The 25,146-nt window shown below is 39.2% G+C and overlaps 1 protein-coding gene across 1 annotated transcript in view; it reads right to left on the bottom strand.

Moving 5' to 3' along the window:
• Nucleotides 1-2,500: 2,500 nt before the first annotated feature.
• chrnb2 (cholinergic receptor, nicotinic, beta 2) overlaps nt 2,501-25,146 on the bottom strand; it is a 53,788-nt gene continuing 31,142 nt past the window's right edge. Inside the window, exons 4-6 of the mRNA XM_073846777.1 lie at nt 23,245-23,354; nt 17,525-18,656; nt 2,501-6,336 (exon numbers count right to left, since the gene is read on the bottom strand). Of these exons, the coding sequence (XP_073702878.1) occupies nt 6,184-6,336; nt 17,525-18,656; nt 23,245-23,354 (1,395 nt within the window). The 3' untranslated portion in view covers nt 2,501-6,183. The remainder of the gene's footprint in view (nt 6,337-17,524; nt 18,657-23,244; nt 23,355-25,146) is intronic.

The raw sequence follows: 25,146 nt of genomic DNA, 5'->3' as shown, positions 1-25,146 counted from the left end.
GTTTTCACAAAGTTTGCTGCTAAACTGCTTTTAGATCTTTGTTTCAGTTGTTTCTGTGATGTACTGAAATATAATTACAAGCACTTCATACGTTTCAAAGGCTTTTATCGACAATTACATGACATTTATGCAAAGAGTCAGTATTTGCAGTGTTGGCCCTTCTTTTTTAGGACCTGTGCAATTCGACTGGGCATGCTCTCAATCAACTTCTGGGCCAAATCCTGACTGATATCAACCCATTCTTTCATATTCACTTCTTGGAGTTTGGAGATTGACCACAAGTTCTCAATGGGATTAAGATCTGGGGAGTTTCCAGGCCATGGACCCAAAATTTCAACGTTTTGGTCCCCGAGCCACTTAGTTATCACTTTTGCCTTATGGCACGGTGCTCCATCGTGCTGGAAAATGCATTGTTCTTCACCAAACTGTTGTTGGATTGTTGGAAGAAGTTGCTGTTGGAGGGTGTTTTGGTACCATTCTTTATTCATGGCTGTGTTTTTGGGCAAAATTGTGAGTGAGTCCACTCCCTTGGATGAGAAGCAACCCCACACATGAATGGTCTCAGGATGCTTTACTGTTGGCATGACACAGGACTGATGGTAGCGCTCACCTTTTCTTCTCCGGACAAGCCTCTTTCCAGATTCCCCAAACAATCGTAAAGAGGCTTCATCGGAGAATATGACTTTGCCCCAGTCCTCAGCAGTCCATTCGCCATACTTTTTGCAGAAGATCAATCTGTCCCTGATGTTTTTTTTTGGAGAGAAGTGGCTTCTTTGCTGCCCTTCTTGACACCAGGCCATCTTCCAAAAGTCTTGGCCTCACTGTGTGTGCAGATGTGCTCACACCTGCCTGCTGCCATTCCTGAGCAAGCTCTGCACTGGTGGCACTCCGATCCCGCAGCTAAATCCTCTTTAGGAGACGATCCTGGTGCTTGCTGGACTTTCTTGGACGCCCTGAAGCCTTCTTAACAAGAATTGAATCTCTTTCCTTGAAGTTCTTGATGATCCTATGAATTGTTGATTTAGGTGCAATCTTAGGTGCAAAAAATACATTAAAGATATATTTAATTGCAGAGCTCTGTAATTAAATTAAAGAGCTCTCTAATTCAGTTCTTACTAGAAACAATTGAATTAGAGCGCTCTCTAATCAGAATTCTTACTAGTAAAAACTGACTTAGAGAGCTCTTTAATTGGAATTATTACTAGTAAAAATTCAATTATAGAGCTCTGTAATTAAAAATGAATGGAAGTCAATGGAGACTCTAATTGAATTAGAGAGCTCTGTAACTGGAATTGTTACTAGCAGGAATTGAATTATAGAGCTCTCTAATTTAATTGTTACAGTACTAGTAAAAATGCAATTACGACGAGTAAGGCATAGTATATTTTAGGATAAAACAGCTTGCCATACAAAACTGTCTGAGGAACAAAATGTGTTTGTGGTTGGCCAAACTGAACCAGGATTTCAAGGGCAAGAATCTTGACAACATTCGTGTTTGTTCTTATCATTTCCTCTCAGGTAGGTAAAATATTAGGCTAATATCTTAATTAATACTCATAGGTATCTTTACCAGCTAAACTTTAGTTTGACAATATTGCGCCCTTTCCTGCTTTCAAAGTCCTTCTTTATTTGATTTAGCAGCTTCCACACGTTTTTTCCGAGGTTTAGACAGCATAAATTAGCAGAACTACGTATTCAGTTTTCATTTTTCAGTAGATTTTTGTTCTAGTTTGAACCATATGTTCCCTTAATATTGCTTAATAACTGTTTATCAATGTATTTTGGGGATATTGTAGCCTGTACATGTTGTACCTAATTCTGTTGCACCTTCTCTAAACTAAAATGATATTTCGCCGACTAAAATCATATGCCATTTAAAATAAAACTAAATTGATTGAATATGAAATGTCTTGACCGTTAGAGGGCAGTATTGAATCAAAGATGAGCTTTAAAAGACAGGAAAGGTCTCAGATAAGGTCCAGAAATCTTTGCAGACAGTCGCTTACTCATTTTAGGAAAGACTGGCAATGCTCATTTATTATTCAACAAAATTATATCTTCTTGCATTCTACATGAAGCATTCACTATTTTTGTCACCAGGGATGTAGGAACATGCAAAAGCAAGGTCCTGTTTTATGTAGCATAATCTGAAGGTCACATTAATATAATATGCGGACGTGCATTTCCTTTCTCTAAACTGCTCTCGTGAAAAGTTGGCTTGAAGAGCTTTCGTAAAGGAGGATGCGCAGCCAACTTGAAATAAGACATGAATTTATTATGTTGTCAGGAGGTGGCAATGCCAACGGATGTGAGTTTTGAGACTGGTGGAAGTCCTTGGGCAGCAGAAGAACACAAAAGCTAATTAAAAACTCCTCTCGGCCATCTTGTTTGAGAATTTAAACAGAAATGAAAAAGAGATTGTATTAAGTGCAAACTTTTGACTTTGAGTGTTATTTGTGCAAAAAGACCAAGAATTGTCAAAACCACAAGATGATGAATTTCTAATCTTTATTTGACAGGATAAATGTGATCGGTCAGCCAAAGGAGGGAGGTGAGGAAAGGAGACGGGCTTTTAAGTGCCATAAGTGTGAGTAAGACGGTGCACTCTTATTGGCCAACACACATTTTTTGACACAGAATCATTGTGACGTCACACTTCTGGATTATTGCAGTATTGAATAGGTTGACTTGATCGTGACATGGCATTACATATATAGGGAGATACACTCCTCCCTTTGTCTCTTCTCTTCATTCTGCTATTCCTCTGATGAATTAGAGAGACTTAAGCACTTATGGTTATGAAAGCCGATTTGCTTGCTCTCATGGACAGAATGCTTTAATGAACAGAGGCACGACCTTGTTTGGCAAACACTGACTTATGTCCCGTAGTTGATGTCACAGACATTGTGAATCACTGGAGACTTCCTGCCACTTGGAGCCCAAACAAAGACAAAAGTAATGCATTCATAGTTTGACTTTCACCCTTATGCAGTTGTATTTTTTAAAAGCTAACGGTCGAGATATGTTAATGTAACGGAGCAGCTGTACTATGCAGCTTTGTGGTTTGTAATAGGCCTTTTTCTGCAGAGCACTGCTGGTGAGGGAAATATGAGAGGAGAAGAAAGAGTCAAGAGGCAAAGCATGTGTGTGAGGTCATTTGAAGCGCTCAGGAAATATAGTCGAGAAAAAAAAATGAATCCATGGGTGAGCATGTTTGCATAATCTGCTTTCTGAAAGATGAGTTTTGGAGATTCCCTGCTTAATGAACCGTATGGATGAAACTGATAGAGAAATCCACACTTAAAGTCTTAACTGCCAGCAGGTGACCCTTGATTTCATAAGGGTCAAATATGATATGCAAATAGGAAGTAGGATATGGAGGCAGAATTAGCAGAGGAAATAGCTTGCAATTATATTGCCTTACTATGTTTTTATGAATTATCACTAGGTTATGTATATAATATACTGTACACTACAGTTCAAAAGTTTTGGGTCAGTTAGATTTTTAAAAGGAATTAATACTTATGTTTAGCATTAAATTGATTAAAAGTGACAGGAAAGCTTTTAACATTGTTACAAAAAGTCTATTTTTCAAATCAATACTGTTCTTTTGAACTTTATAACCATCAGACAATCTTAAAAAAAATAAAAATAAAAATATTAAGCAGTACAACTGTTTGCAACATTGCTAAAAAAATATTTCTTGAGTATCACATCAACATTTTATAATGATTTTTGAAGGATCATGTGACATGTAGACCCCAAACTTTTAAATTGTAGTGTATATACAGTTCAAAAGTTTACACACACCTTGCAGAATCTACAAAATAATAATTATTTTACCAAAATAAGAGAGATCATACAAAATGCATGTTATTTTTTATTTAGTACTGACCTGAATAAGATATTTCACATAAAGGATGTTTATATAATCCACAAGGGAAAATAGTTGAATTTATAAAAAATACCCTGTTCAAAAGTTTACATACATTTGATTCTTAATACAGTTTGTTTGTTTGTTTGTTTGTTTGTTTAGTGATAGTTGTTCATAAGTCCCTTGTTTGTCCTGAACAGTTAAACTGCCACAAATTCTTTGGTTTTCAGCATTTTTGTATATTTGAACTCTTTTCAACAACTGTATGATTTTGAGATCCATATTTTCACACTGAGGACAACTGAGGGACTCTATTACAGAAGGTTCAAATGCTCACTGATGCTTCAGAAGGAAAAACAATGCATTAAGAGCCGGGGGTTGAAAACTTTTGAACAGAATAAGGATGTGTACATTTTTCTTATTTTGCCTAAATATCATATTTTTTTCATTTAGTACTGTCCTTTAGAAGCTACAGAATATACTTAAATGCTTACCAGAAGACAAAAAAATTTCAATTTACCCTGATCTCCAAATGTATGCATTGTTTTTCCTTCTGGAGCATCAGTGAGTGTTTGAACCTTCTGTAATAGTTGCGTATGAGTCCCTCAGTTGTCCTCGGTGTGAAAAGATTGATCTCAAAATCATACAGTCATTGTTGGAAAGGGTTCAAATACACAAAAATGCTGATAAAACTGAATTTGTAGGGTCTGAAGCATTTTCTGAAGAACAGCAGGCAGTTCAACTGTTCAGGACAAACAAGAGACTCATGAACTATCACTGTCACTAAAAAACAAAATAAACAAAAAACAGATGTGGATAATTCTGTAACAACACACTATTAAGAATGTAGTGTATGTAAACTTTTGAACAAGGTCATTTTTCTTTTAATTAACATTTTGCAGATTCTCCAAGGTGTATGCAGACATTGACCTCAACTATATATAATTTGATATTTAGTAAATAAGATGTGTTAAATAGAGCTGAGAGTACTGTACTTCTGTGAATAGCTAAAATCATAACCAAATTTGCCAAAGTACTTAATAAACAAACAAGAAGCAAAGAATTTGGGAATGACAAGTGTTCTGAAATCTGCCAATTTGCAAGCACGTCACTTACTGACTTTTACATCCAGTAAATAATGACATAAAATCAATAAACCTGAAATGTGTTTTTGAATATGAGAATAGTATAATGGTTTGTATTTTCATGGGAAGCTATTATGTGTTTTTGAGGAGGCAGTAATGTGGTGTGAAAGGATTGATGGGAACAGGAGAGATAGACGAGAAGAAAGACATAAAGAGGATGAAATACAAGCGAGTATAGGAGGCCTAATACTAATGCAGTACTGCTCAGAAAACTTTTCATGTCAGTTTGGCCTTTCATTCTCTTCATTTTAAACTCCTGGGTTCTTTAAGACTCATCTGTTTATGCATTAGCCAGTCTGCCTGACCTCTGCAGACCTCCGTAAAGTATTTAGGGGCTGAAGGGACTCATTCAGCTCAGAGCTCATCTGTTCAGTTTTGTACTGAAAAATCACAAGGGGTTATGGGGGGGGGGGACCCTGTCCTGCACCACAGGGACTATCAGTGGATCCCCAATTTTGGCAAATTCAACTGACTTAAAGTACCACAACACCTTTAGTCTTTAAACACAGTCATTGTCACTCATATCTCACCAGGCATCCTCCTTCTTTACATTGTGTGTTGTAGTAATACAATTCACACATTTATTATATTAATAATATTACAATACCGCATCAAAGTTCATTTCGAAGGACCAGACACTCATGTGTTCGCACAGAAATGAGAACATTGTTGTATTTGCGATACTGAATCATGATAGGCTTCTAGACCATAAGAAATAAATAAGACAGATGTTATCTGATGTTAAAACTGACATTTGAGTTCATCCCCGTCTGGTTAGCTTGCATGTACAAGTAACAAACGGAAGTCATGTAACTCGTGAGGAAGCAGACTGCTCGTTGTGGGCGGTGAATGGCTTTGTATTTGCAGAGACGAGTGCTGATTGGCTGCTGAGCAAAGTAAACAGGTGTCTCCTTTCTCTCCGATTGGCTTGTGTGGTTTTTCACCTAAAAGGAGGGGAAGGTGGACTGGACGAGAGGCCTGAACGAGAATCCTGGACTAAATCCCCACTCTGTGTGATATTCCAAAAAAGGTTTGTACAAACCTAACGTTAGTCCAGAGTGACATTTGCCCTCTCCTTCGGCAGACCCCCCCCTCCTCCCTTCGCCCTCCCGCCGCAACTGATGGTGGGTAGCGTCCATTGGTGTGGCGGGGGTTGGTGGTTAGTCAGCCGGGTGTGTTGGTGATAGTTTTAGCTGTGTAGTTTTGGAACAGAGGCTGAAGGAACATTCCGATTGTGCCAAAGACACACACAAACACAAAGATCCAGAGAAACAGACGATCAATCACCATGGCCACGTACTTCCAGTCCTCACTCACCTGGAAGACAAAAAGAACAGCAGATGAAATTAGGAGTGGTCAATTAGATGGTTTGAGGGATTGAGTGACTAAAACTTTGAAGTGATAGTCCACACAAAAATGAAAATTCTGTCATTAATTACTCCCCCTCATGTCGTTTCAAACCCGTAAGACCTTCTTTTATTATTCTGACCCTGCATAGATAGCAACTGACACTTTCAAGGCCCAGAAAGGTAGTAAGGACACTGTTAAAATAGTCCATGTGACATCAGTGGTTCAACCGTAATATTATGTACCTACAAGAATATTAGGAGAAGAATTTCTTCTCTTCCTTGTCAGTCTTCGATGCGTTCATGAGATTACCTAAGCCTCAAATGTGTCAGTTGCATTGCTGTCTATCCAGGGTCAGAAAGCTCTCAGATTTCATCAAAAATATCTTAATTTGAGTTCTGGAGATGAACAAAGGTCTTTGGAACGACATGACGTGAGTAATTCATGGCAGAATTTCATTTTTGGATGAACTATCCCTTATAACCAACAATTAAGGCTAAATAGAAATTACAAAAATGAAATCTAATAAAAATGACAAAAACGCATAACAAATTAAAATGACTAAAAACTTAAAAATATAATATTAATATATGAGCGTAAAAGCTAGTTTATTATGCTAATTAATTTCCACAAAATCCTGTCATTATTATTGTCATTATATTTGCATAATGTTAATTTTTTATCTAAACTTTTTTAATCACAAACCTGTATACTGTTATTTTCCATAATTATTTGTCATTGTCTAATTTCTTTGCTCTTTAAAAAAAATGCACCATACAATCAATTTTTGTAGTTCATATTACTCCAATTGAGAATGCTTTTACAAATTCCAATGTAATCCATGAATTTATGCTGAGGTGGCAGGTAGAAAATATAATTGCAGTTTGAATTTTGGATTTAATTGTAAAACATTAAAATAAATGAAAAGAAAAAACTATTTGAAGCAAATGAAAAATACCATGGCTTGGCAAAAGATAAGTTCGAATAATGTGTTCTTCGTGCTCTCTGTTTTCTGCGGTGCCTCCACCTAGCAACAAGTGCAAAATTGTTTAAGACATGCTTTAAATAATGGCACAAATGCCAGTAATTTAAGCCCCATGAAATTAACAAATGACCACAACCACTCTTACAGCAAAAATAAGGTGGATAGATCTTCAAATAAATTTACAGATTGTTTCTCAGAATTTCTCTGCCCAACTCTGGTATAATGTCTCTCAGATAACCTCGTCCACAAATGGCGCTATAAACTGCTCTACTACTAATACTACTGCTCTTCCTCTCATAACCTTATTGAACACAACACGATTTACTAATGTTTGCGCTCGTCAAATTACTGGTATTTGTGCCATTATTTAACGCCCAAAAAAAGCATGTCTTAAAGCAGGTGGTAATTTGCGCTGCTCTTGATAGATTGCGCTGGTCATTATGGAAATGATCTGGCTGCGTCTGTGTTCTTTAAAAGGGGTCCTATTATGCTTTTTCACTTTTTGAATTTTAGCCAGTGTGTGGTGTGTATGTTTAAGCATAAAAAAACATCTACAAAGTTACAAATCTCAAAGTCCACTCCAAAGGGAGATATTTAGTTTTTAAAAATTCCTTTTTAAGAAATACAACGAACGGCTCATTTGGACTTCAGCGTTTGTTTTCTGGATGCTATGACATCACAATGTGGTCCATTAGAATATAATTCAAATAAATCCCGCCTTTGGAAATTCAAATCGTTGGAGGGTGGGGGATTCGCCTAACTTTAGTGATGCTGCATGGACAGCCGCTTTTGGGATGCTTCAGCGTATAAACGCAAACATTGACTAAAGTGTCCGCAAACTACTCCAGTAGCCGTGCTGGAGCTGTGCCGTTGACGTGTGCCTTATAGAGGGTGGAAACATATGCGGATGTAAACACAAGCATTGACTAGAGCAGGGCTGGCGAATGTCCGTCCTGGAGAGCCGCAGCCTTGCAGAGTTTTGCTTCAACTCTAATCAAACACACCTGAACAACCTAATCAAGGTCTGAAGGGTTACTAGAAAGATACTTGCAGGAGAGTTTGAATTGGGGTTGGAGCTGTAATGGACTAGAGTGACAATCATCGGTGGACAATCATCGGTGGTCGGAGCCATGTCGTAGACGTGTGCAATGTGTGGTAAGAGATTTATTCATCATACAGTGTACACAGCTTCACTAGCTTTATGCTGGAGCTAGTTTCAGACATGTAAATAATTAAATAAATTAGCACATAATATCAATAATTGATATTAATAATAATATCATGTATCGCGATCTCGCAGGCTGACGATAGGACCAACACTACTGTAGCGTTTTATTTACTCACCCTTCATGCATCCTAGGTGTATGACTTCCTTCTTTCAGATGAATGCAATCGGAGTTATATTAAAAACTATCCTGGCACTCCCAAGCTTTAGAATGGCATAGAGTGAGCGGCATAGACAAGTGTTTCTCTCCATTAGTCCAAAACAAGTGGATCCATAATAAAAAGTGCCTCACATGGTTCTAGGGGGGTCAGTAAAAGCCACCTTTTGTCACGATGCAGGCAGGAACACACGAACAACGACGTAAATAAAAGACGTATATTTAATAAATCCAACGGAATACAGGCAGACACAGGAACACCAGGGGAAAACATCCATATAACATTAAAAGACCGACAAGAGTACTGGGAAAACACACACTTTAAATAGACAGACTAATTACAAACACAGGTGCAGACAATAAGGGAGAAACCAAAAACACTCAGAACTGCGGGGGACAAAAGGAAACAGTACAAAGTCTTAGGAGGGGGCTTAGGTGGAGGACGGACTCCCGGGAGGAGGACACAAGATGGAGTCCAGGGTGGTGACGGAGGGAGGAGCCAAGGAGGTGACAGGAAGGGGCTGGAGCAGGAGGAGCCAGGTGGGACCCAGAACTCAGCCATGGAGTTCCAAGGTGGAGCCGATGGAGGGAGGAGCCATGGTGGAGGAGAGGCTGACGACTCCATGGGGCCGACCGACGGAGGCGGAGCAGGTGGTGGGAGAGCCCAATGCGGAGACGGAAAGCCGAAGATCTTGGGTGACACCGCGGATCCGGAGGGCCAAGGCGGAACCCAAGGCTCTGGCGACCAAGGCGGAGATGGAGATCCGGAGGTCCGCGGCGGAGCCGGAGTGACAGAGGGCCGAGGCTGTGCCCGCGGGAGGGAGGAGGTCCAACGAGCTGGTGGGACGGAGCGACGAGGCACAGCCGGAGGCGAAGGTGGGGCGACGACTGACCAGGGCGGAGCCGGAGGGACGATGGAGCCCGGTGGAGCTGGTGGACCGACGGGCGACAGCGGAGACGAGGGAGCAGAGAGCCGGGGTGGAGCCGCAGGATCGGAGGGCCGAGGTGGAGTCCAGGACTCTGAGGCTGGAGGCGATGGTGAGGGATCCTCCAGCCATAACACCGATGGAGATTGGCAGACCCGCGGCGAACCCACCGCACAGATGGTGGGCTGAGGGTGAGCAAGGGGACAGACAGCAGACAACGGGGATTCATGAAGGCTGGACGGAACCAGTGGTGACTCTGGACAGCTGGGCGGAACCAGCGGAGATTCAGGCTTAGGCAGAAGAGGGAGGGTGGGAGGGAAATCCAGGCAGATGGGTATTTCCGTGAAACAGTCAATTAAGTCCCCAGAGTGCTCTTGCTCACCCCCAGTGGCGGTGCAGTGGACGGGGCTCTCTACAGCCCTCTCTTGCTCCACGAAGCACTCCACCGTCGCGGATGTAATGGCCGGCTCACGCACCTGATCAGCAGTTTTGACCCCGTCGGCACTCCATACTGCTGTCGCTCCGGGCTCGGGCTTTCCGTCTGTGAAGGGCTCATAATCCGCGGGTCGGGGTGGCTGGCTGGGCTCTGTGACACTGGCGAGATGCTCCTTGGAACAGGCGGGGAACGCGGGTCTGTTTCTCGCCAGTGTCCACTCCACAAATGCGGCGAAATCCGCTCGAGGGCCATCCTCGGACGACGGCGCTCTGCACGACGCGTTGAGGTAAGCGTCATAGAATGTACAGAGCGCGTCGTCCGGGTAGCTGGTGGTGTTTGCTACAAGCTGGAACATGAATGTGTAACCCTGGAGCGGTAAATCCCCCTGCTTCAACCGGAGGAGGATGAATTCAGGACGGAGGAAGGAATCCATGGGGGAAAACACTACGGAAACAAAAAGACTGAAAAACTGAATGATAAACAAAATGGGGTGGAATACACAAAAAAAACCTGTTTGGGTCGGTCTTTCTGTCACGATGCAGGCAGGAACACACGAACAACGACGTAAATAAAAGACGTATATTTAATAAATCCAACGGAATACAGGCAGACACAGGAACACCAGGGGAAAACATCCATATAACATTAAAGACCGACAAGAGTACTGGGAAAACACACACCTTAAATAGACAGACTAATTACAAACACAGGTGCAGACAATAAGGGAGAAACCAAAAACACTCAGAACTGCGGGGGAATATGGGAAAAACCAACAAGAAAGTCCGGGGGTGTGACACCTATAGCAATCCGATGTGTTTTTGTAAGAAAAATATCTATATTTAAAACGTAAGAATCCCTTTAATCTAGCTTGCGCTGTTGTACACGAGAATTGCTGCTTTGGGAAGGGGCATGGCAGTACTGAAACGCCGTCTAAGCTGTTCGGCTGTGTCGGAGGGCGGAACTTCATCAAACTCGGAACCAGCCTGTGCCAGCCTGGGGAGAAAGCTACTGTAATAATGTAAATTATGCAAAAAATAATGCACAGCCAGATCATTTCCATAATGACCAGCGCAATCTATCCAGAGCAGCGCGAATTACCACCTGCTTTAAGACATGCTTTTTTTGGGCGTTAAATAATGGCACAAATACCAGTAATTTGACGAGCGCAAACATTAGTAAATCGTGTGTTCAATAAGGTTATGAGAGGAAAAGCAGTAGTATTAGTAGTAGAGCAGTTTATATTGCCATTTGTTATAGTGCACCCCCAAAACAAAATAAAGACTTTGTAAAAGAGCATAATAGGACCCCTTTAATGTGCGAATTGTCAGTAAATCACACACGGAATTTCCCCCTCCCATCGGCACTTTCATAGAATTGCGCTCTAACACTAATTTGCCCTGTTTAGTACATCTTTACCATTCAAAGTTTTAAGATTTTATCCACTTTATTCTTCATTGCGGAAGAAAGCCTATAGGCGAGACTTAGGGTTCATTAGCCACTATAAGGAAATAACAAGAAGAATAACAACGTGCAGTAAACGGTAAAACTCTTTGCACTACAAACCAGTGTGCTCATAATTAAGATAATACAGTAAAATAATATGGTAAGACACATAAATTTGCAATATCAAGCAGCAAAACGAGCTGTTTTGTACAGCTAAAAATAGCTGGACACAAATAAGACCCGAAGCCAGACCCATGAAATTCACGAATGGCCACATCCGCTCTTACGGCAAAAATAAGGTGGATAGGTCTTAACATAAATTGACCAATCATTAAGAATTCCACTACTTGTTGAATTTCTTTGCCCAACTCTTGAATAATGTTTCTTAGATAACCTCATCCCTAAATGTTGATATAAACTCAAATGGTGATTGACTAAGGTCTTCCTGTCTAAGTAGGCGGTTCTTGACTAGAATGGACAGACCTTATGACGTCTAGTCTCTGACGACTATACATGACCTTACGTCATAATGTTAAACCTGAGCCACAGATGCCATATTTGATTTGAGAACCTCAGTAGAGAGGAATGAATAACAACGAATGAATCAGCACAGAAAAGTGTCCTTTTTTGTGGCTTGACAGACGTGCTCCTGTTGAACTCATTACACTGCAAACAGCTCTTCAAAATGTTCCTTTTGTGTGAAAAGATAGCAACAAATGGGTTTCGAATGACAGGGGAGAGAATTTTCACTTAAGGGTGAACTATCCCTTTAAAAGTCGAAATGTCAAAAAGAGATGAAGATGTCAGATGCTAAAGGGAGACAGGACATGGATGAGTCAGATCTAAAATGTGGGGGTGGGATAACAAAAAAAAAAGATTGAGAGGTAAACATAAGATGGGAAATTGGATGTGAATGTGTGGGAGTGAGTGAGAGCAGGGAAGAGAGAAGAGGGTGAAGGAAAAGGTTAATGTGAACAGAGACTTCATTCCGCCACACTGCTCTGATGAGGTGAGACACAGGGGACTTGAACCGTAACCACGGCAAAGGCTGCAAGGGAGTTGGCATGGAGACGCCTTGTTACCATGGGAATGAAACTGTGTGCAGGTCGAGATGATTGACAGAATTACTGAGTGCTGTTAATTTTACCCCATGTTGACTGTCTTCCTGCTCTTAAGGAGAAACCAACTGCTTAAACTCACTTAAAAATATTGCTGACTGCTCTAACGCAACAATATCATCAAAATAATGCGAAAAGATATAGAAAAAAATCACTATAAATCTATTAATATCTCTTCTGCACTTTTAATACTATGAAAGTGTCCTATTTAAAAGATAAGTCTGAACATTTTAAAGTAATTGAATATATAGTTGAAGTCAAAATAAGAGAGATCATACAAATGCATGTTTTTTTTAATTTAGTACTGACCTGAATAAGATATTTCACATAAAAGACGTTTATATTTAGTCTACAGGAGAAAATAATAGTTGAATTAAGAAAAATGACCCTGTTCAAAAGTTTACATACACGTGACTCTTAATACTGTGTTATTACCTGAATGACCACAGCTGTTTTTGTTTTTTTTAATGATAATTGTTCATGAGCCCCTTGTTAATGCTGAGCAGTTAAACCGGCCGCTGTTCTTCAAAAAAAATTCAAAAGCATTTTGTGTAATTGAACCCTTTCCAGCAATGACTGTATGATTTTCAGATCCATCTTTTTACACTGAGGACAACTGAGGGACTCATATGCAACTATTTGGTTAAAGGCTCAAACATTCACTGAGGGGTGTAAACTTTTGAACAGAACGAAGATGTGTACATTTTCCTTATTTTGCCTAAATATCATATTTTTTATTTTAGTACTGCCCTTCATAAGCTACAGAAGATACTTACATGTTTCCCAGAAGACAAAATAATTTAAATTTACCCTGATCTTCAAATTAAAAAAGTTTTCAAAGTCCCTCAGTTGTCCTTAGTGTGAAAAGATGGATCTCAAAATCATACAGTCATTGTTGGAAAGGGTTCAAATACACAAAAATGCCGAAAAACAAAAGAATTTGTGGGACCTAAAGGATTTTTCTGAAGAACAGCAGGCAGTTTAACTGTTCAGGACAAACAAGGAACTCAAAGACAACTATCACTAAAGAAAAAAAACACAGCTGTGGGTCATTGAGGTAACACAGTATTAAGAATAAAGCGTATGTAAACTTTTGAACAAGGTTATTTTTAGGGATGCACCGAATATTCGGCAACCAAAATTATTCGGATGAAAATGGCTAAAAGAGCTCTTTCGGTGTTCAGTCGAATAAGCGAAAAGCCAGAATAAATTATACCGAACAATGACGTGACGCAATCAAATAGAGGCGCGCACTAATGCAGCAAACATGTCAGCAGTGTGGAAGCATTTTAAACCATCAGAGAAAGACCGACAAGCACAAGCACCGACAACGAGAGACTGTTATGATGACTGAAACCGCGAAATGGCCTTAAACTATTAGAAAATAAACTACAGAAAGTTATGTTGTCTAGTACACACACAAATTGTATTTATTCTGACAGCGCTGCACAAGCTCCTTAGCCAGGGATCAAAGTCCAAGGGAAATCTATGCTTTAACAGCATAATGAGAATCTGTCAGGGGTGCGTGCAGGATTAGACGAGACGATAGACGATATATGCAAAATACAATATATTTAATATAAATCTCCGAGTGGAACAAGGCAGGAACATTCACACACATCTATTACACAAAAGGACCGACAGGGAACTGAAATCAAAGACAGACTTTTAAAGACAGACTAATCAATAAACACAGGTGACACAGATGACTAATAATTACAAGGACAGGTGCAGGGAATCACAAGGACGAAGGGCTAAACCAAATGACAGATCAACGGGGGGGAAGACAAATGGGCAAAACCAATGACAAGACAGACAGAACTGTGACAGAATCATTCATGAATCTGCTGCTGAGTAGTACTGAGGCAAAGGTCTTTTTGCGGGTTTCCACCAAAATAGAAGTCAACAATTATAAATGTTAGTATTTTATTTTTTATCAATTCAACTATTATTTTCTCTTGTGGACTGTATGTAAACATATTTTATGTCAAATAAAAAATAACATGCATTTTGTACGTTCTCTCTTATTTTGGTCAAATAATAAACATTTTGCAGATTCTCCAAGGTGTATGTAAACGTTTGACTTCAGCTGTATCTATTTTAATATATTTATGTTCTATACATATGGTTAGTGCCTAAACAACACCTCGACTTGTTAGAAATAGATCAGTTGGCTTCTATCACTTGGATTGTAAAATGCACATCTCTGTAAAAAAAAAAAAAAAAAAAAAAAATCACCTCTAGTATCATCCAGCACGACTGCTACTCTCATACGTGAGTAATGCTGAGACTCAGACGGTGTTTGACAGAATGGGACTGTAAGCCATTTAAATGCCAACAGTGAGTGTAGTGCTGATGTGTAGCTGTGCTTTGGCTAAAGACCACATCTCTTTTTTAATGCTTAAGGACTTGCCTGTCAAAGCCTCCACATCTGAGATTATTAAACCACAAGTGTGGGGCTGCATATTGATCTGAGTGCGTCTGTGGGAATGTGTGTAAGCTTTCATTGAGCTCATAATGAATGTCAAGTTTGGAGTCAGGCCTGGATGATCTAATGCTCACTCTAACAGTTTTCCTGTGATTTCTAACTTTGTTTTAGATGTAGTTGAAAAATAATTTAACATTATAATAGAATTTAACAATTTGTGCTTCTTTTTCTGCTTCTCTTAAGCCAGTGTACACTAGTGTGCCAACTCATATTTTCATTTTTACAGTTCAGGAGATACAGGTCCAGTTAATGAGTATGTGTAATAGAAATAGAACCTGAATACTGGTGTTACAGCTACAGTATATGCCCAATTCAAAAAGCATGACTGTATGACTTTGATAAACTTCATAATTGTAGTTTTCTTTCTTCATATTGTGATTACGATTATTGATTTGATTAAGCTTTTCATTAAAACACAGCATTTATTTTTGAGTATGGCAACTGCATGCCATATTTAAGCAGGCTGCACATCCGAAACAAGCTGAAAACTGCCTTGCTGATTTAATTTGTTGTTGATTTGTTGTAAATCAAATTCAAATTAGTCTTCTTAGCAGCATGACAGGCTGGTAGATTAATTAAACTCCTCTGATTCACCACATAAAAAAAATGCAAGTTCTGTCATTATCTTACTTTCATGCCATTACGAACCTGCAAGAATTTTGTTCATCTTTGAAACACAAATTAAGGTATTTGGAATGACACAGAACATTTTTGTCCTCTTATTGAAAGTCCATTCCAAAACATTTATGGTTCAAAATGTTCACTGAAAAATCTCTTCAGAGACATGATCACTGAAGAGAAGATGAGCAGATTTACTTTAGGCTTTTATAGAGATAAAACAACGCTATTGCACAGCATATTTTACTTGGTAGCTAATTCATAAGAATCTTTATGACCTCAGTTGTATTATTTTGTACGATTTGTTTAGACCCCAGTAGTCTCAGCCTCAGACGTCACGCCCACGGAACGTTGGCTAAACGTCTGACGCATATAGTACACTTAACTGGAAACACTTCAGGAATTTCAAAGTCGTCATCTGATTAGTTGAATTTGATCGGATTTTCGGGAGATGCGAGTGTTGCGTTTATTTTCGGTCCGCCGGGAAACAAAGCACAGACTTAAAGATTTACTCTGTGTTTTGCTAAAAGGTGCTTATGCAGACGCCATTGTTGTTATACACTTTGCGGAAGTGCCGTTTCACCCTGTTATGAGTTGATGAACCACTGACACGAGTTCAGAAACATTATTTTAAGGTAAAAAACCTCTTTGGTGTTGCTTTAATGTCTATCCAGTGAGCAACTGAGCATTGTTTTCGCGTGTGATGCACGCATGTTTGCTTGCATGGATCGGTGATTATGAATCCGGCATTAAAATCTGTTCATCAGATAATGTTAATCTATTAACCAGCATTTATGAACGATGAGCAATGCATTTGTTACAGTATATTTTAATATTTGATAACCGTAGGTAATAAAAATACAACGGATCATGTTAGCTCTGGTCCAATAAAAAATATTAACAGATAGAACTTTAGATTTTAATTAGTTCATGTATTAGTAAATGATAGTTTAAATTAACTTTTAACTAAGATTAATAAATGTTTTGGAAGTATTTTTCATTGTTTATTCATGTTAACTAATGTTAACAAACATTTTTTCCATTAACTTAAGTTCTAAGATTAGATAGTTCAGTTAATTTTAAAAGTGTTTAAAAAAAGTTTACGACCTACACTACCAGTTGTATTTGAACAGCAAAGAAAGTATGAAGCAAACTCAAATGAAGCTAAAAAGCTGAACAGGTTTGTAGCAGTGTACATATGCATATACCTCATTGTCATGTTTTAGACTTATTATATGTTATATTTATCTTTAAATTAAAAAAAGAAATTTACCCCCTAATATTGTGGCAGGTTTTTCTCTGTGGTATCGAAAATAGTATCGAATATCGATATTTTTCAAGGTATCGTATCGAAGTTAGAAATTCCAGTATCGTGACAACACTAAGTCATACAAATTGGGGAACTTTTAACTCATAAAATACGCAATCTCATGGCAATTCATACATATTTCTCATCAAATACATACTCAATCTCATGACAATTCGTACATATTTTACGAGGTGGCTAATTTTGACAAATTGTGGAACTTGTAACTCGTAAAATACGCAATCTCATGCCAGTTCATACATATTTCTCATAAATATCAAAGTCATCTAAGTCTAAGTCATCAAGCTGGTTGTCAGTGGCACTACTCTATCATTTAAGAGACAACAATGAACAGGAAGTATTATTTATACTATGATAGCTATGAATGACAGCTTGCTATTGTGAAAACACTCATCCGCACATTCAGATATGTGATTATGAAACAGAATGACTCACACTACGGTCGTCGTCCTCGCTCTTCATGTGGTTTGCGATGAAGCGGACTCCGTCTACGGCCTCCTCGAACCCTGGACAGGCCTGGGCCAGCAAAGCCTGGGTGAGGACCGTAGGGGGCTGCTGCTTCCCCCGAGGTAGAGCAGAGCTCTGCAATGGATTTGAACCTCCTTCCCTGGCCTCTCTCCCCCCTTCCCTTATCCCGTTTAGTCCATCTGTCGACCCCCCTCCACCACTCCCTCCACTTAACTCTGCCCCAAACTGTTTAACTGAGGCCCGGTTCACATAGCATGTACACGCCTCATTGTTCTCTTTGCTCCCTGATGAAGAGCCACCCAGGCCCAGTCCCGCCATGAGCCCAGCAGCTAGACCCGCTCGCCCACCTTCCTGCTGTTCGTTGGCACGCCTGCGTTGGCGCAAACGCTGCCGCTCGCTGCTGTTGCGTGGCTGCCGCATGAAGAGCAAGGCAGGTAACTTGTTGAGGAACACCAACTTCACCCATGGAGGCATGGTGTGTGTGGTGGGTGACCGGTGATGCACGTTCAGAACGCACACGCTTGTCACAATAGAGAACGTGACCAACACCATGGTGAACATCAGATACTTCCCAACCAGAGGGACGTCGAGAGACGTGGGTGGCACGATTTTGGAGATCAGCAGCAGGAACACAGTGAGGGCCAGTAGCACTGAGATACAGAGCGTCATCTTCTCTCCGCAGTCTGACGGAAGGTAGAAGACCAGGATGGCCAGCGAGGTGATGAGGACGCAAGGAATGATGAGGTTGATGGTGTAGAAGAGAGGTTTGCGCCGGATGATGAAGTCATAGGTGATGTCTACGTAGGTTGGGTCTGAGGGGTTCTCGTTTCGACGCCCAGGCAGAGCGATGATGTCCCACTCACCGCTGGGTGTGAAATCGTCCATGCTAGCCACGTCTGCACGCAGAACCAGGTCCACTTCTGTGCGGTCGTAAGTCCAAGAGCGGAAGCTCAGGGTGCAGTTCTGCTGGTCGAAGGGGAAGTGCTTCACCTCAATTTTACAGGCACTCTTATAGATCGCTGGTGGCAACCAGAAGACACTTCCATCATAGGAGACGACAGCATTGGAGTAGAAAGAGACCTCATACATGCCGTCAGCACTGGGAAAGGAGACAGAGAGGTTGTGAGATGGTTTATATCTGAAAGGGATATTTTATCCAGTATCCAAAATTGAAAATTCTGTCATTAAAGGGTTAGTTCACCCAAAAATTAAAATTAGCCCATCATTTACTCACTCTTTAGGCATCCTAGGTGTATATGACTTCCTTCTTTGAGATGAATTGAGTTTTACATTCTATTATTATAGTTATATTAAAAATTATCCTGGCATTTCCAAGCTTTAGAATTGCAGGGGTTGGCGTTTCTCTTCATCAGTCCAAAACAAGTCCAATAAAGTGCATCCATCCATAATAAAAAGTGCCTTACATGGCTCCGGGGGGTGAATAAAGGCCTCATGTAGCGAATCAATGCATTTTTGTAAGAAAATTATCCATATTTAAAACGTAATAATCACTTTAATCTAGATTGCGCCAACAGCTTGAACAAAGAAGACCCTTTGGGCAGATGACGTAGGACGCAGATGACGTAGGACGCATACGCTGGTGAGTCTCGCACAAACCAACGTTTGTTTACAGGAGCATAGGAAGCAAAGTTTTCTTATTGTAGCAAAGGCTTATATCGAAATCCACCAACAATTTTCTCAAATTAAATCCTCACTTCTGCGTCTACGCCATCTGCCCAGAGCTGTTTCCGTGTAAAAGCAGTTGGTGCAAGCTAGATTAAAGTGATTATTACATTTTATTTTTCTTACAAAAATGCATCGATTTACTACAGGACAGAGCCGGACAGTAACGGAGTACATTTACTTGAGTACAGTACTTAAGTACAATTTTGAGGGATCTGTACTTTACTCAAGTATCATTTTTGGGGAGTACTCATGGCTTTACTCAAGTACATTTGAGAGGCAAATATTGTACTCTTTACTCCACTACATTTCTATCCATAACCGTGAGTACCCATTACTTCTTCTAAAAAAAAAAAGGAAAAAAGAAAAATCCCGGAAACCCTCAATTTGTTGTTTCCCTCTCAAACGTGATTGGATTGTGCAGGCGCCACTGATTGGGACAGCCTATCAGCAATCACCTTCAGCTTTCCGCCAAAGTCAACTCCATAGTCAGATAATGATTTAGATGAGAGACGAAACCATGGACCAAACAATGGATGAAGACACAGCAGGTCCATCCCGGGAATATGCCAACCCGTGGCCTCAGTTCAGAGTTGTGTCAGAACATTGCTATATTGCCTTCTTTGCTGGTTTAGGTTTATTAATTTGATTGATGAAAAAACAGAGAAGCTCACATGTACACACAATTGTTAGCTGAATTTTCTTTTCTGATATTACACATTAATGTAAGCTGAGCATTTGCTTTGATGTTCTTGAGTATGCGCTGTGTTTAACACAGTCAGGTTCAAATGTGGGTGCAAAAAATCCATTAAAACTCCAAGGTATTAACATTAACATTTTTCATAACTCCATGTAGGACGTTTCTGTACATAAATGTAAGCAGTAGTAATGCAATATTTAAAAAAAAAAATACTCTTGATACTCAAGTACTTTTAAAAACAAGTACTTCAGTACTTTTACTTAAGTAGACATCTGACTGTAGTACTTTTACTTGTACTTGAGTAAACTTTAGCAAGGGGTATCTGTACTTTTACTCAAGTAATGAAGCTGTGTACTCTGTCCGCCTCTGCTACAGGAGGCCTTTATTCACCCCCCGGAGCAGTTTGAGGCACTTTTTATTATGGACGGGTGCACTTTATTGGACTTGTTTTGGACTGATGAAGTGACACCTGCCCATGCAGTTCTAAAGCTTGGAAATGCCAGAATAATTTTAATAACTCCGAACAGATTAATCTGAAAGAAGGAAGTAGTACACCTAGGATGCCTAGAGGGTGAGTACATGGTGGGATTATTTTTATTTTTGGGTGAACTAACCCTTTAATTACTCACCCTCATTTCGTTCCAAACCTGTAAGGCCTTTGCTCATCTTCAGAACACAAATTAAGATATTTGCATAGATGACAACACAACGATGTTCAAGGCCCAGAAGGGTAGTAAGGACATCTTAAAAATAGTCCATGTGACATCAGTGGTTCAACCGTAATTTTTTAAAGCTACGAGAATACTTTTTGTGCACACAGAAAACAAAAATAATGACTTTATTCAACAATTTCTTCTCTTAGTGTCAGTTGTCAATGTTGTGGTACTCTCGTGAATGTGCGGCAGAGACAGGCATGGAAGAGAATTTTGAATAAAGTCGTTATTTTTGTTTTCTTTGCACAAAAAAGTATTCGTGTAGCTTCATAAAATTACGGTTGAACCATTGATTCCACACATTGACTATTTTAACGATGTCCTTACTACCTTTCTGGACCTTGAACGTGTCAGTTGCGTTGCTCCCTATGCAGGGTCAGAAAGCTCTCGGATTTCATAAAAAAATATCTTAATTTGTGTTTTAATAAGGAACAAAGGTCTTACAGTTTTGGACATGAGGGTGATGACAGAACATGTGCTTTCACACTTGGTTCAATTACCTGATCAGAACCTGGGTTTGATTGATCCCCCATCCCCCTGCTATACTGGGTTCATACTATGTTTTTGGTTCTTAACCACGGTTTGCATCATCAGAGTTGTAGCTATTTACCCCTTTTGATAGGAAATGTCTATGCAGGGGAATACAGCAAAATGAATAGATACTGTTGCTTGCTTGCCTTACTATTGTACTTTTGTGTGATTTTGAAAAATTGGATTTGTCTTTTTTGGATGCATCTATTTGTCACAAATGTAATGCAAAGGTTCAAAAAAACGTGGGAGTCAATTTCTGCTGAAGGTGAGCAGAAATTAGATATAAATTCTCTCTGCTTGCCGTCATGCTTGTCAGGAAAGCAAGTGAGATGACACATTTTGACCAATTCATATGCCATCAATAGTGGCTCACTTCTGCGATTTAATACAATTGTGCATTGTCATCAGAAACAAGTGTTCATTTTGACAGCAAAATTTGATTTAGACTTAGTCATAGTCTTTTGACTAAATGCCATTTAGTTTCAGTCATATCTTAGTCATCTGAATTGTTTTAGTTTTAGTCTAGTTTCAGTTGACTAAATATAAGATTTTAGTTGACTAAATCTACAATAGATTTAGTCGGCTAAAATCTAATGGGTTTAGTTACAATGTAATGCCTTTATTAAAAATTTCTCTAAAAGTAACAAACTCATTGTAAAGGTTTGATATTAAGGTTTTATCAAGATAGACACAGATGTATTAAAATTTTATGAAAGCACTTCTCATAAAGAAACAAGAACACAGCCTTCTTTTCAATAAAATACCAATGGTTATATAGGCTAATATTGCAATCTAGATTAATCTTTATTAGGGCTACTAAAGTGATTCAGTCAAGAGCAGTGAGTGATTCTCTCTCTTTCTTTTTTGCTTTTATTGATTAACATCAATGCCACAGACAATAGCAACTTAATTAGGCTGCTGTCCCTTTAAAACCGAATGTATGGATGCAATATACTGATAAACGTCCAATATTCTCCCAACTGTTTACATTCACCCTACATTGGTTATGTATTACTACAAATTACAAATTACTTTGTATTGTAATTTGTAGATAAAGATTGCTACAATTTCTTCTCTTCCATGTCAGTTCCTCTGCTTGCAAATAAGGTACAGCGTATCTGGGTTGAAGACTGATACAGTTGAGCTCATAACATTACGGTTGAACCACTGATGTCACATGTACTATTTTGGCAATTTCCTTACTACCTTTTTAGGCCTTGAATCTGTCAACGCATGTCTATGCAGGGTCAGAAAGCTCTCAGATTTCATGAAAAATATCTTAATTTGTGTTCTGAAGATGAAAAAAGGTCTTACGGGTTTGGAACAACATGAGGGTGAGTAAATAATGGCAGAATTTTCATTTTTTGGGTGAACTACCCCTTTAAGCAACGTTATCCATACAAAATAACTAACCAATTTTAGTACACAATTCACATGCCAACACAATGTGCATCCCTACATACAATGATTACATCTTCAAGGTCAAGGTCAGACAGTCAATATTAAAATAGACTGTATTAAAAGTATAACCACTTTTAACACAGTGTATTTCAATATTGACTGCCTGACCTTGTTCACATCAAATGTAAGTGCCTTATGTAACTGTTTAGTTCAGGCATTTGGCATTGAGGCACATCACTTTTGCTAGGTACATAATCCAGAAAATATCATAACAATAGTCAAAAATTGAACTTGAATCCTCTGAGAAAATTTTTCAAACTTTAGCATTTGGGGCCTGTTTGTGGGCGTCTCTGTACAACGTTTATCAATGATACATAAAGACAAACACAGGAGGGAGGCTGGCGTTAATTAGCTTGAATTTAAAACATCTTCCACTGCGTGACATGACAGTGAGAGAGGCCGAACATGCTTTATTTACAGTGAGGTCATGTAATGTGACACGGGAACACTGCTAAAGAGACAAAGACTGATAAGAAGGGATGTTATCTACCCTACAATGACAAAGGAATGAGGTGATGGAAAGAAAGGATCAGATATGATAAAGACAGTGATAGACTGACAAGATAAGGAAATACACAAGAGACATCTTTGAGACTTACTTGTTGTAAAGAACAACATCAGGTAACCAAATATGTTTGGAGGGAAGACGGACCTTCTTCATGCCATCAAACTCATCTGGGCTCCATGTTAGCCGGTAGTCCTGCCACTCCTGAGGACAGAGTGGAAATAAATAACCATGACAGACTCAAGAGAAAGCAGTCCAGTCGGATTTCTATTCATCTCAATGGCAGAATAAACCAGTGTTGTTTTTGACAACCATCTTAGATTTAGTCTTAGTTTTAGTCTTTTGGACTAAAATGCTTATTAGTTTTAGTCAAATTTTAGTCACTTCTATATGTGATAGTTTTAGTCCAATTTTAGTCGACGAAAAGTCAAAAAGGTTTTAGTCTAGTTTTAGTCAAAAAAAAATGGGAAAAAGTAGTCTTTTAACAAATTAATGTAGGTCAGTAAGTATTTTGCTGTTGGGTAGTGTCACTTATAAATTGTGAAAATAGCAGATCTATAGTTCAACACATTGTGAGCTTCCGGATCGACTGTTTTCACCAATAATTACAATAATGAAGGAATGGTTTTAGACATAATAGACATATATTTGAAATACACCCATAGGTCCTCTCGCCGTTTGCGACCACCCTGTGTGCAAACTGCCGCCATCATGGTTAATCGTCTGTCTGTCTGAGTGACAACAATGTGACGTGTTGAGCAAGTTGTGCATTGCACGCCAGATGGTTGGCGTAACCAAACAAGGATAGAATGCTAAAACGGCTTGCCATACTAGTATGGCAAAGAGTATTTAATGCTAAACGGCTTGCCATAGCGGCAGATACTTTTTAGGTTTTAATTGGCATGCACAATAAGCAGAAATGTCATGCATTTTAAACGTCTGACGGACCACCCACTAACATTTTCGTCTATTCTCGTCTCGTCAACGAAAACTCACACACGTCTCGTCATGTTTTAGTCATCAAAGAGCCATTTTTATCTCGTCATCGTCTCGTTATCGTCATGAAAAAAAGTGGCGTCAACGAAATGATTTCGTCATCGTCACCGTTGACGAAAACAACACTGAAATAAAAACCTGCTTTTGAATACAGTTGAGGTCAAATGTTTACACCCCCCTTTCAGATTCTGCAAAATGTTAATTATTTTACCGAAGTAGGAGGGATCATACAAAATGCATGTTATTTTTTTATTTAGCTCTGACCTGAATAACATATTTCACATAAAACAGGTTTACATATAGCCCACCACAGAAAATAATAGTTAAATTTATAAAAATGACCCCGTTCAAAAGTTTACATCCCTTTAATTCTTAATACTGTGTTGTTACCTGAATAACCAACAGCTGTATTTGTTTGTTTAGTGATAGTTGTTCATGAGTCCCTTGTCTTTCCTGAACAGTTAAACTGTCTGCTGTTCTTCAGAAAAATTCCCTCAGGTCCCACAAATTCTTTGGTTTTCCAGCATTTTTGTGTATTTGAACCCTTTTCAACAATGACTGTATGATTTTGAGATATATTCAACTATTACAGAAGGTTACAGAAGGACTGTTCCAAAAACTTTCCGTGCTGTGGTAAACAAGACTGGATGGAGGATGGATGTGTGGACGTGTTTATAGTCAATAGTTGATAAGTTAAAGTAGTTAGAAGTGCACCGTTTAAGGATTGTGTGGATATATGTGTGCGTGCAATGACTTGTAAGTGCATTTACATATTTTCTTGCGTGATAAGTTAATGAGAAAGATAATGTTTACGTTATCATACTAGCATGTTATCCTGTGGACAAAATGTTAAGATTCTCCAATGTTATTTGTTTGTTTAAGTATTTAATGTCATATTATATATTAGGCTTTACGTAGACTTGAAACAGACCTCAGGGAACATGTCTGGGCTTTTTTACATGCCCTGTTAGACACTTGCGCTAGGCACGTGAGCTACGCA

Source organism: Garra rufa, chromosome 9, assembly GCF_049309525.1.
Source record: "Garra rufa chromosome 9, GarRuf1.0, whole genome shotgun sequence".
Lineage (NCBI taxonomy): Eukaryota > Metazoa > Chordata > Actinopteri > Cypriniformes > Cyprinidae > Garra > Garra rufa.
Note: the sequence above shows the minus strand (reverse complement) of the source record. Positions and strands in the feature narration are given on the sequence as shown.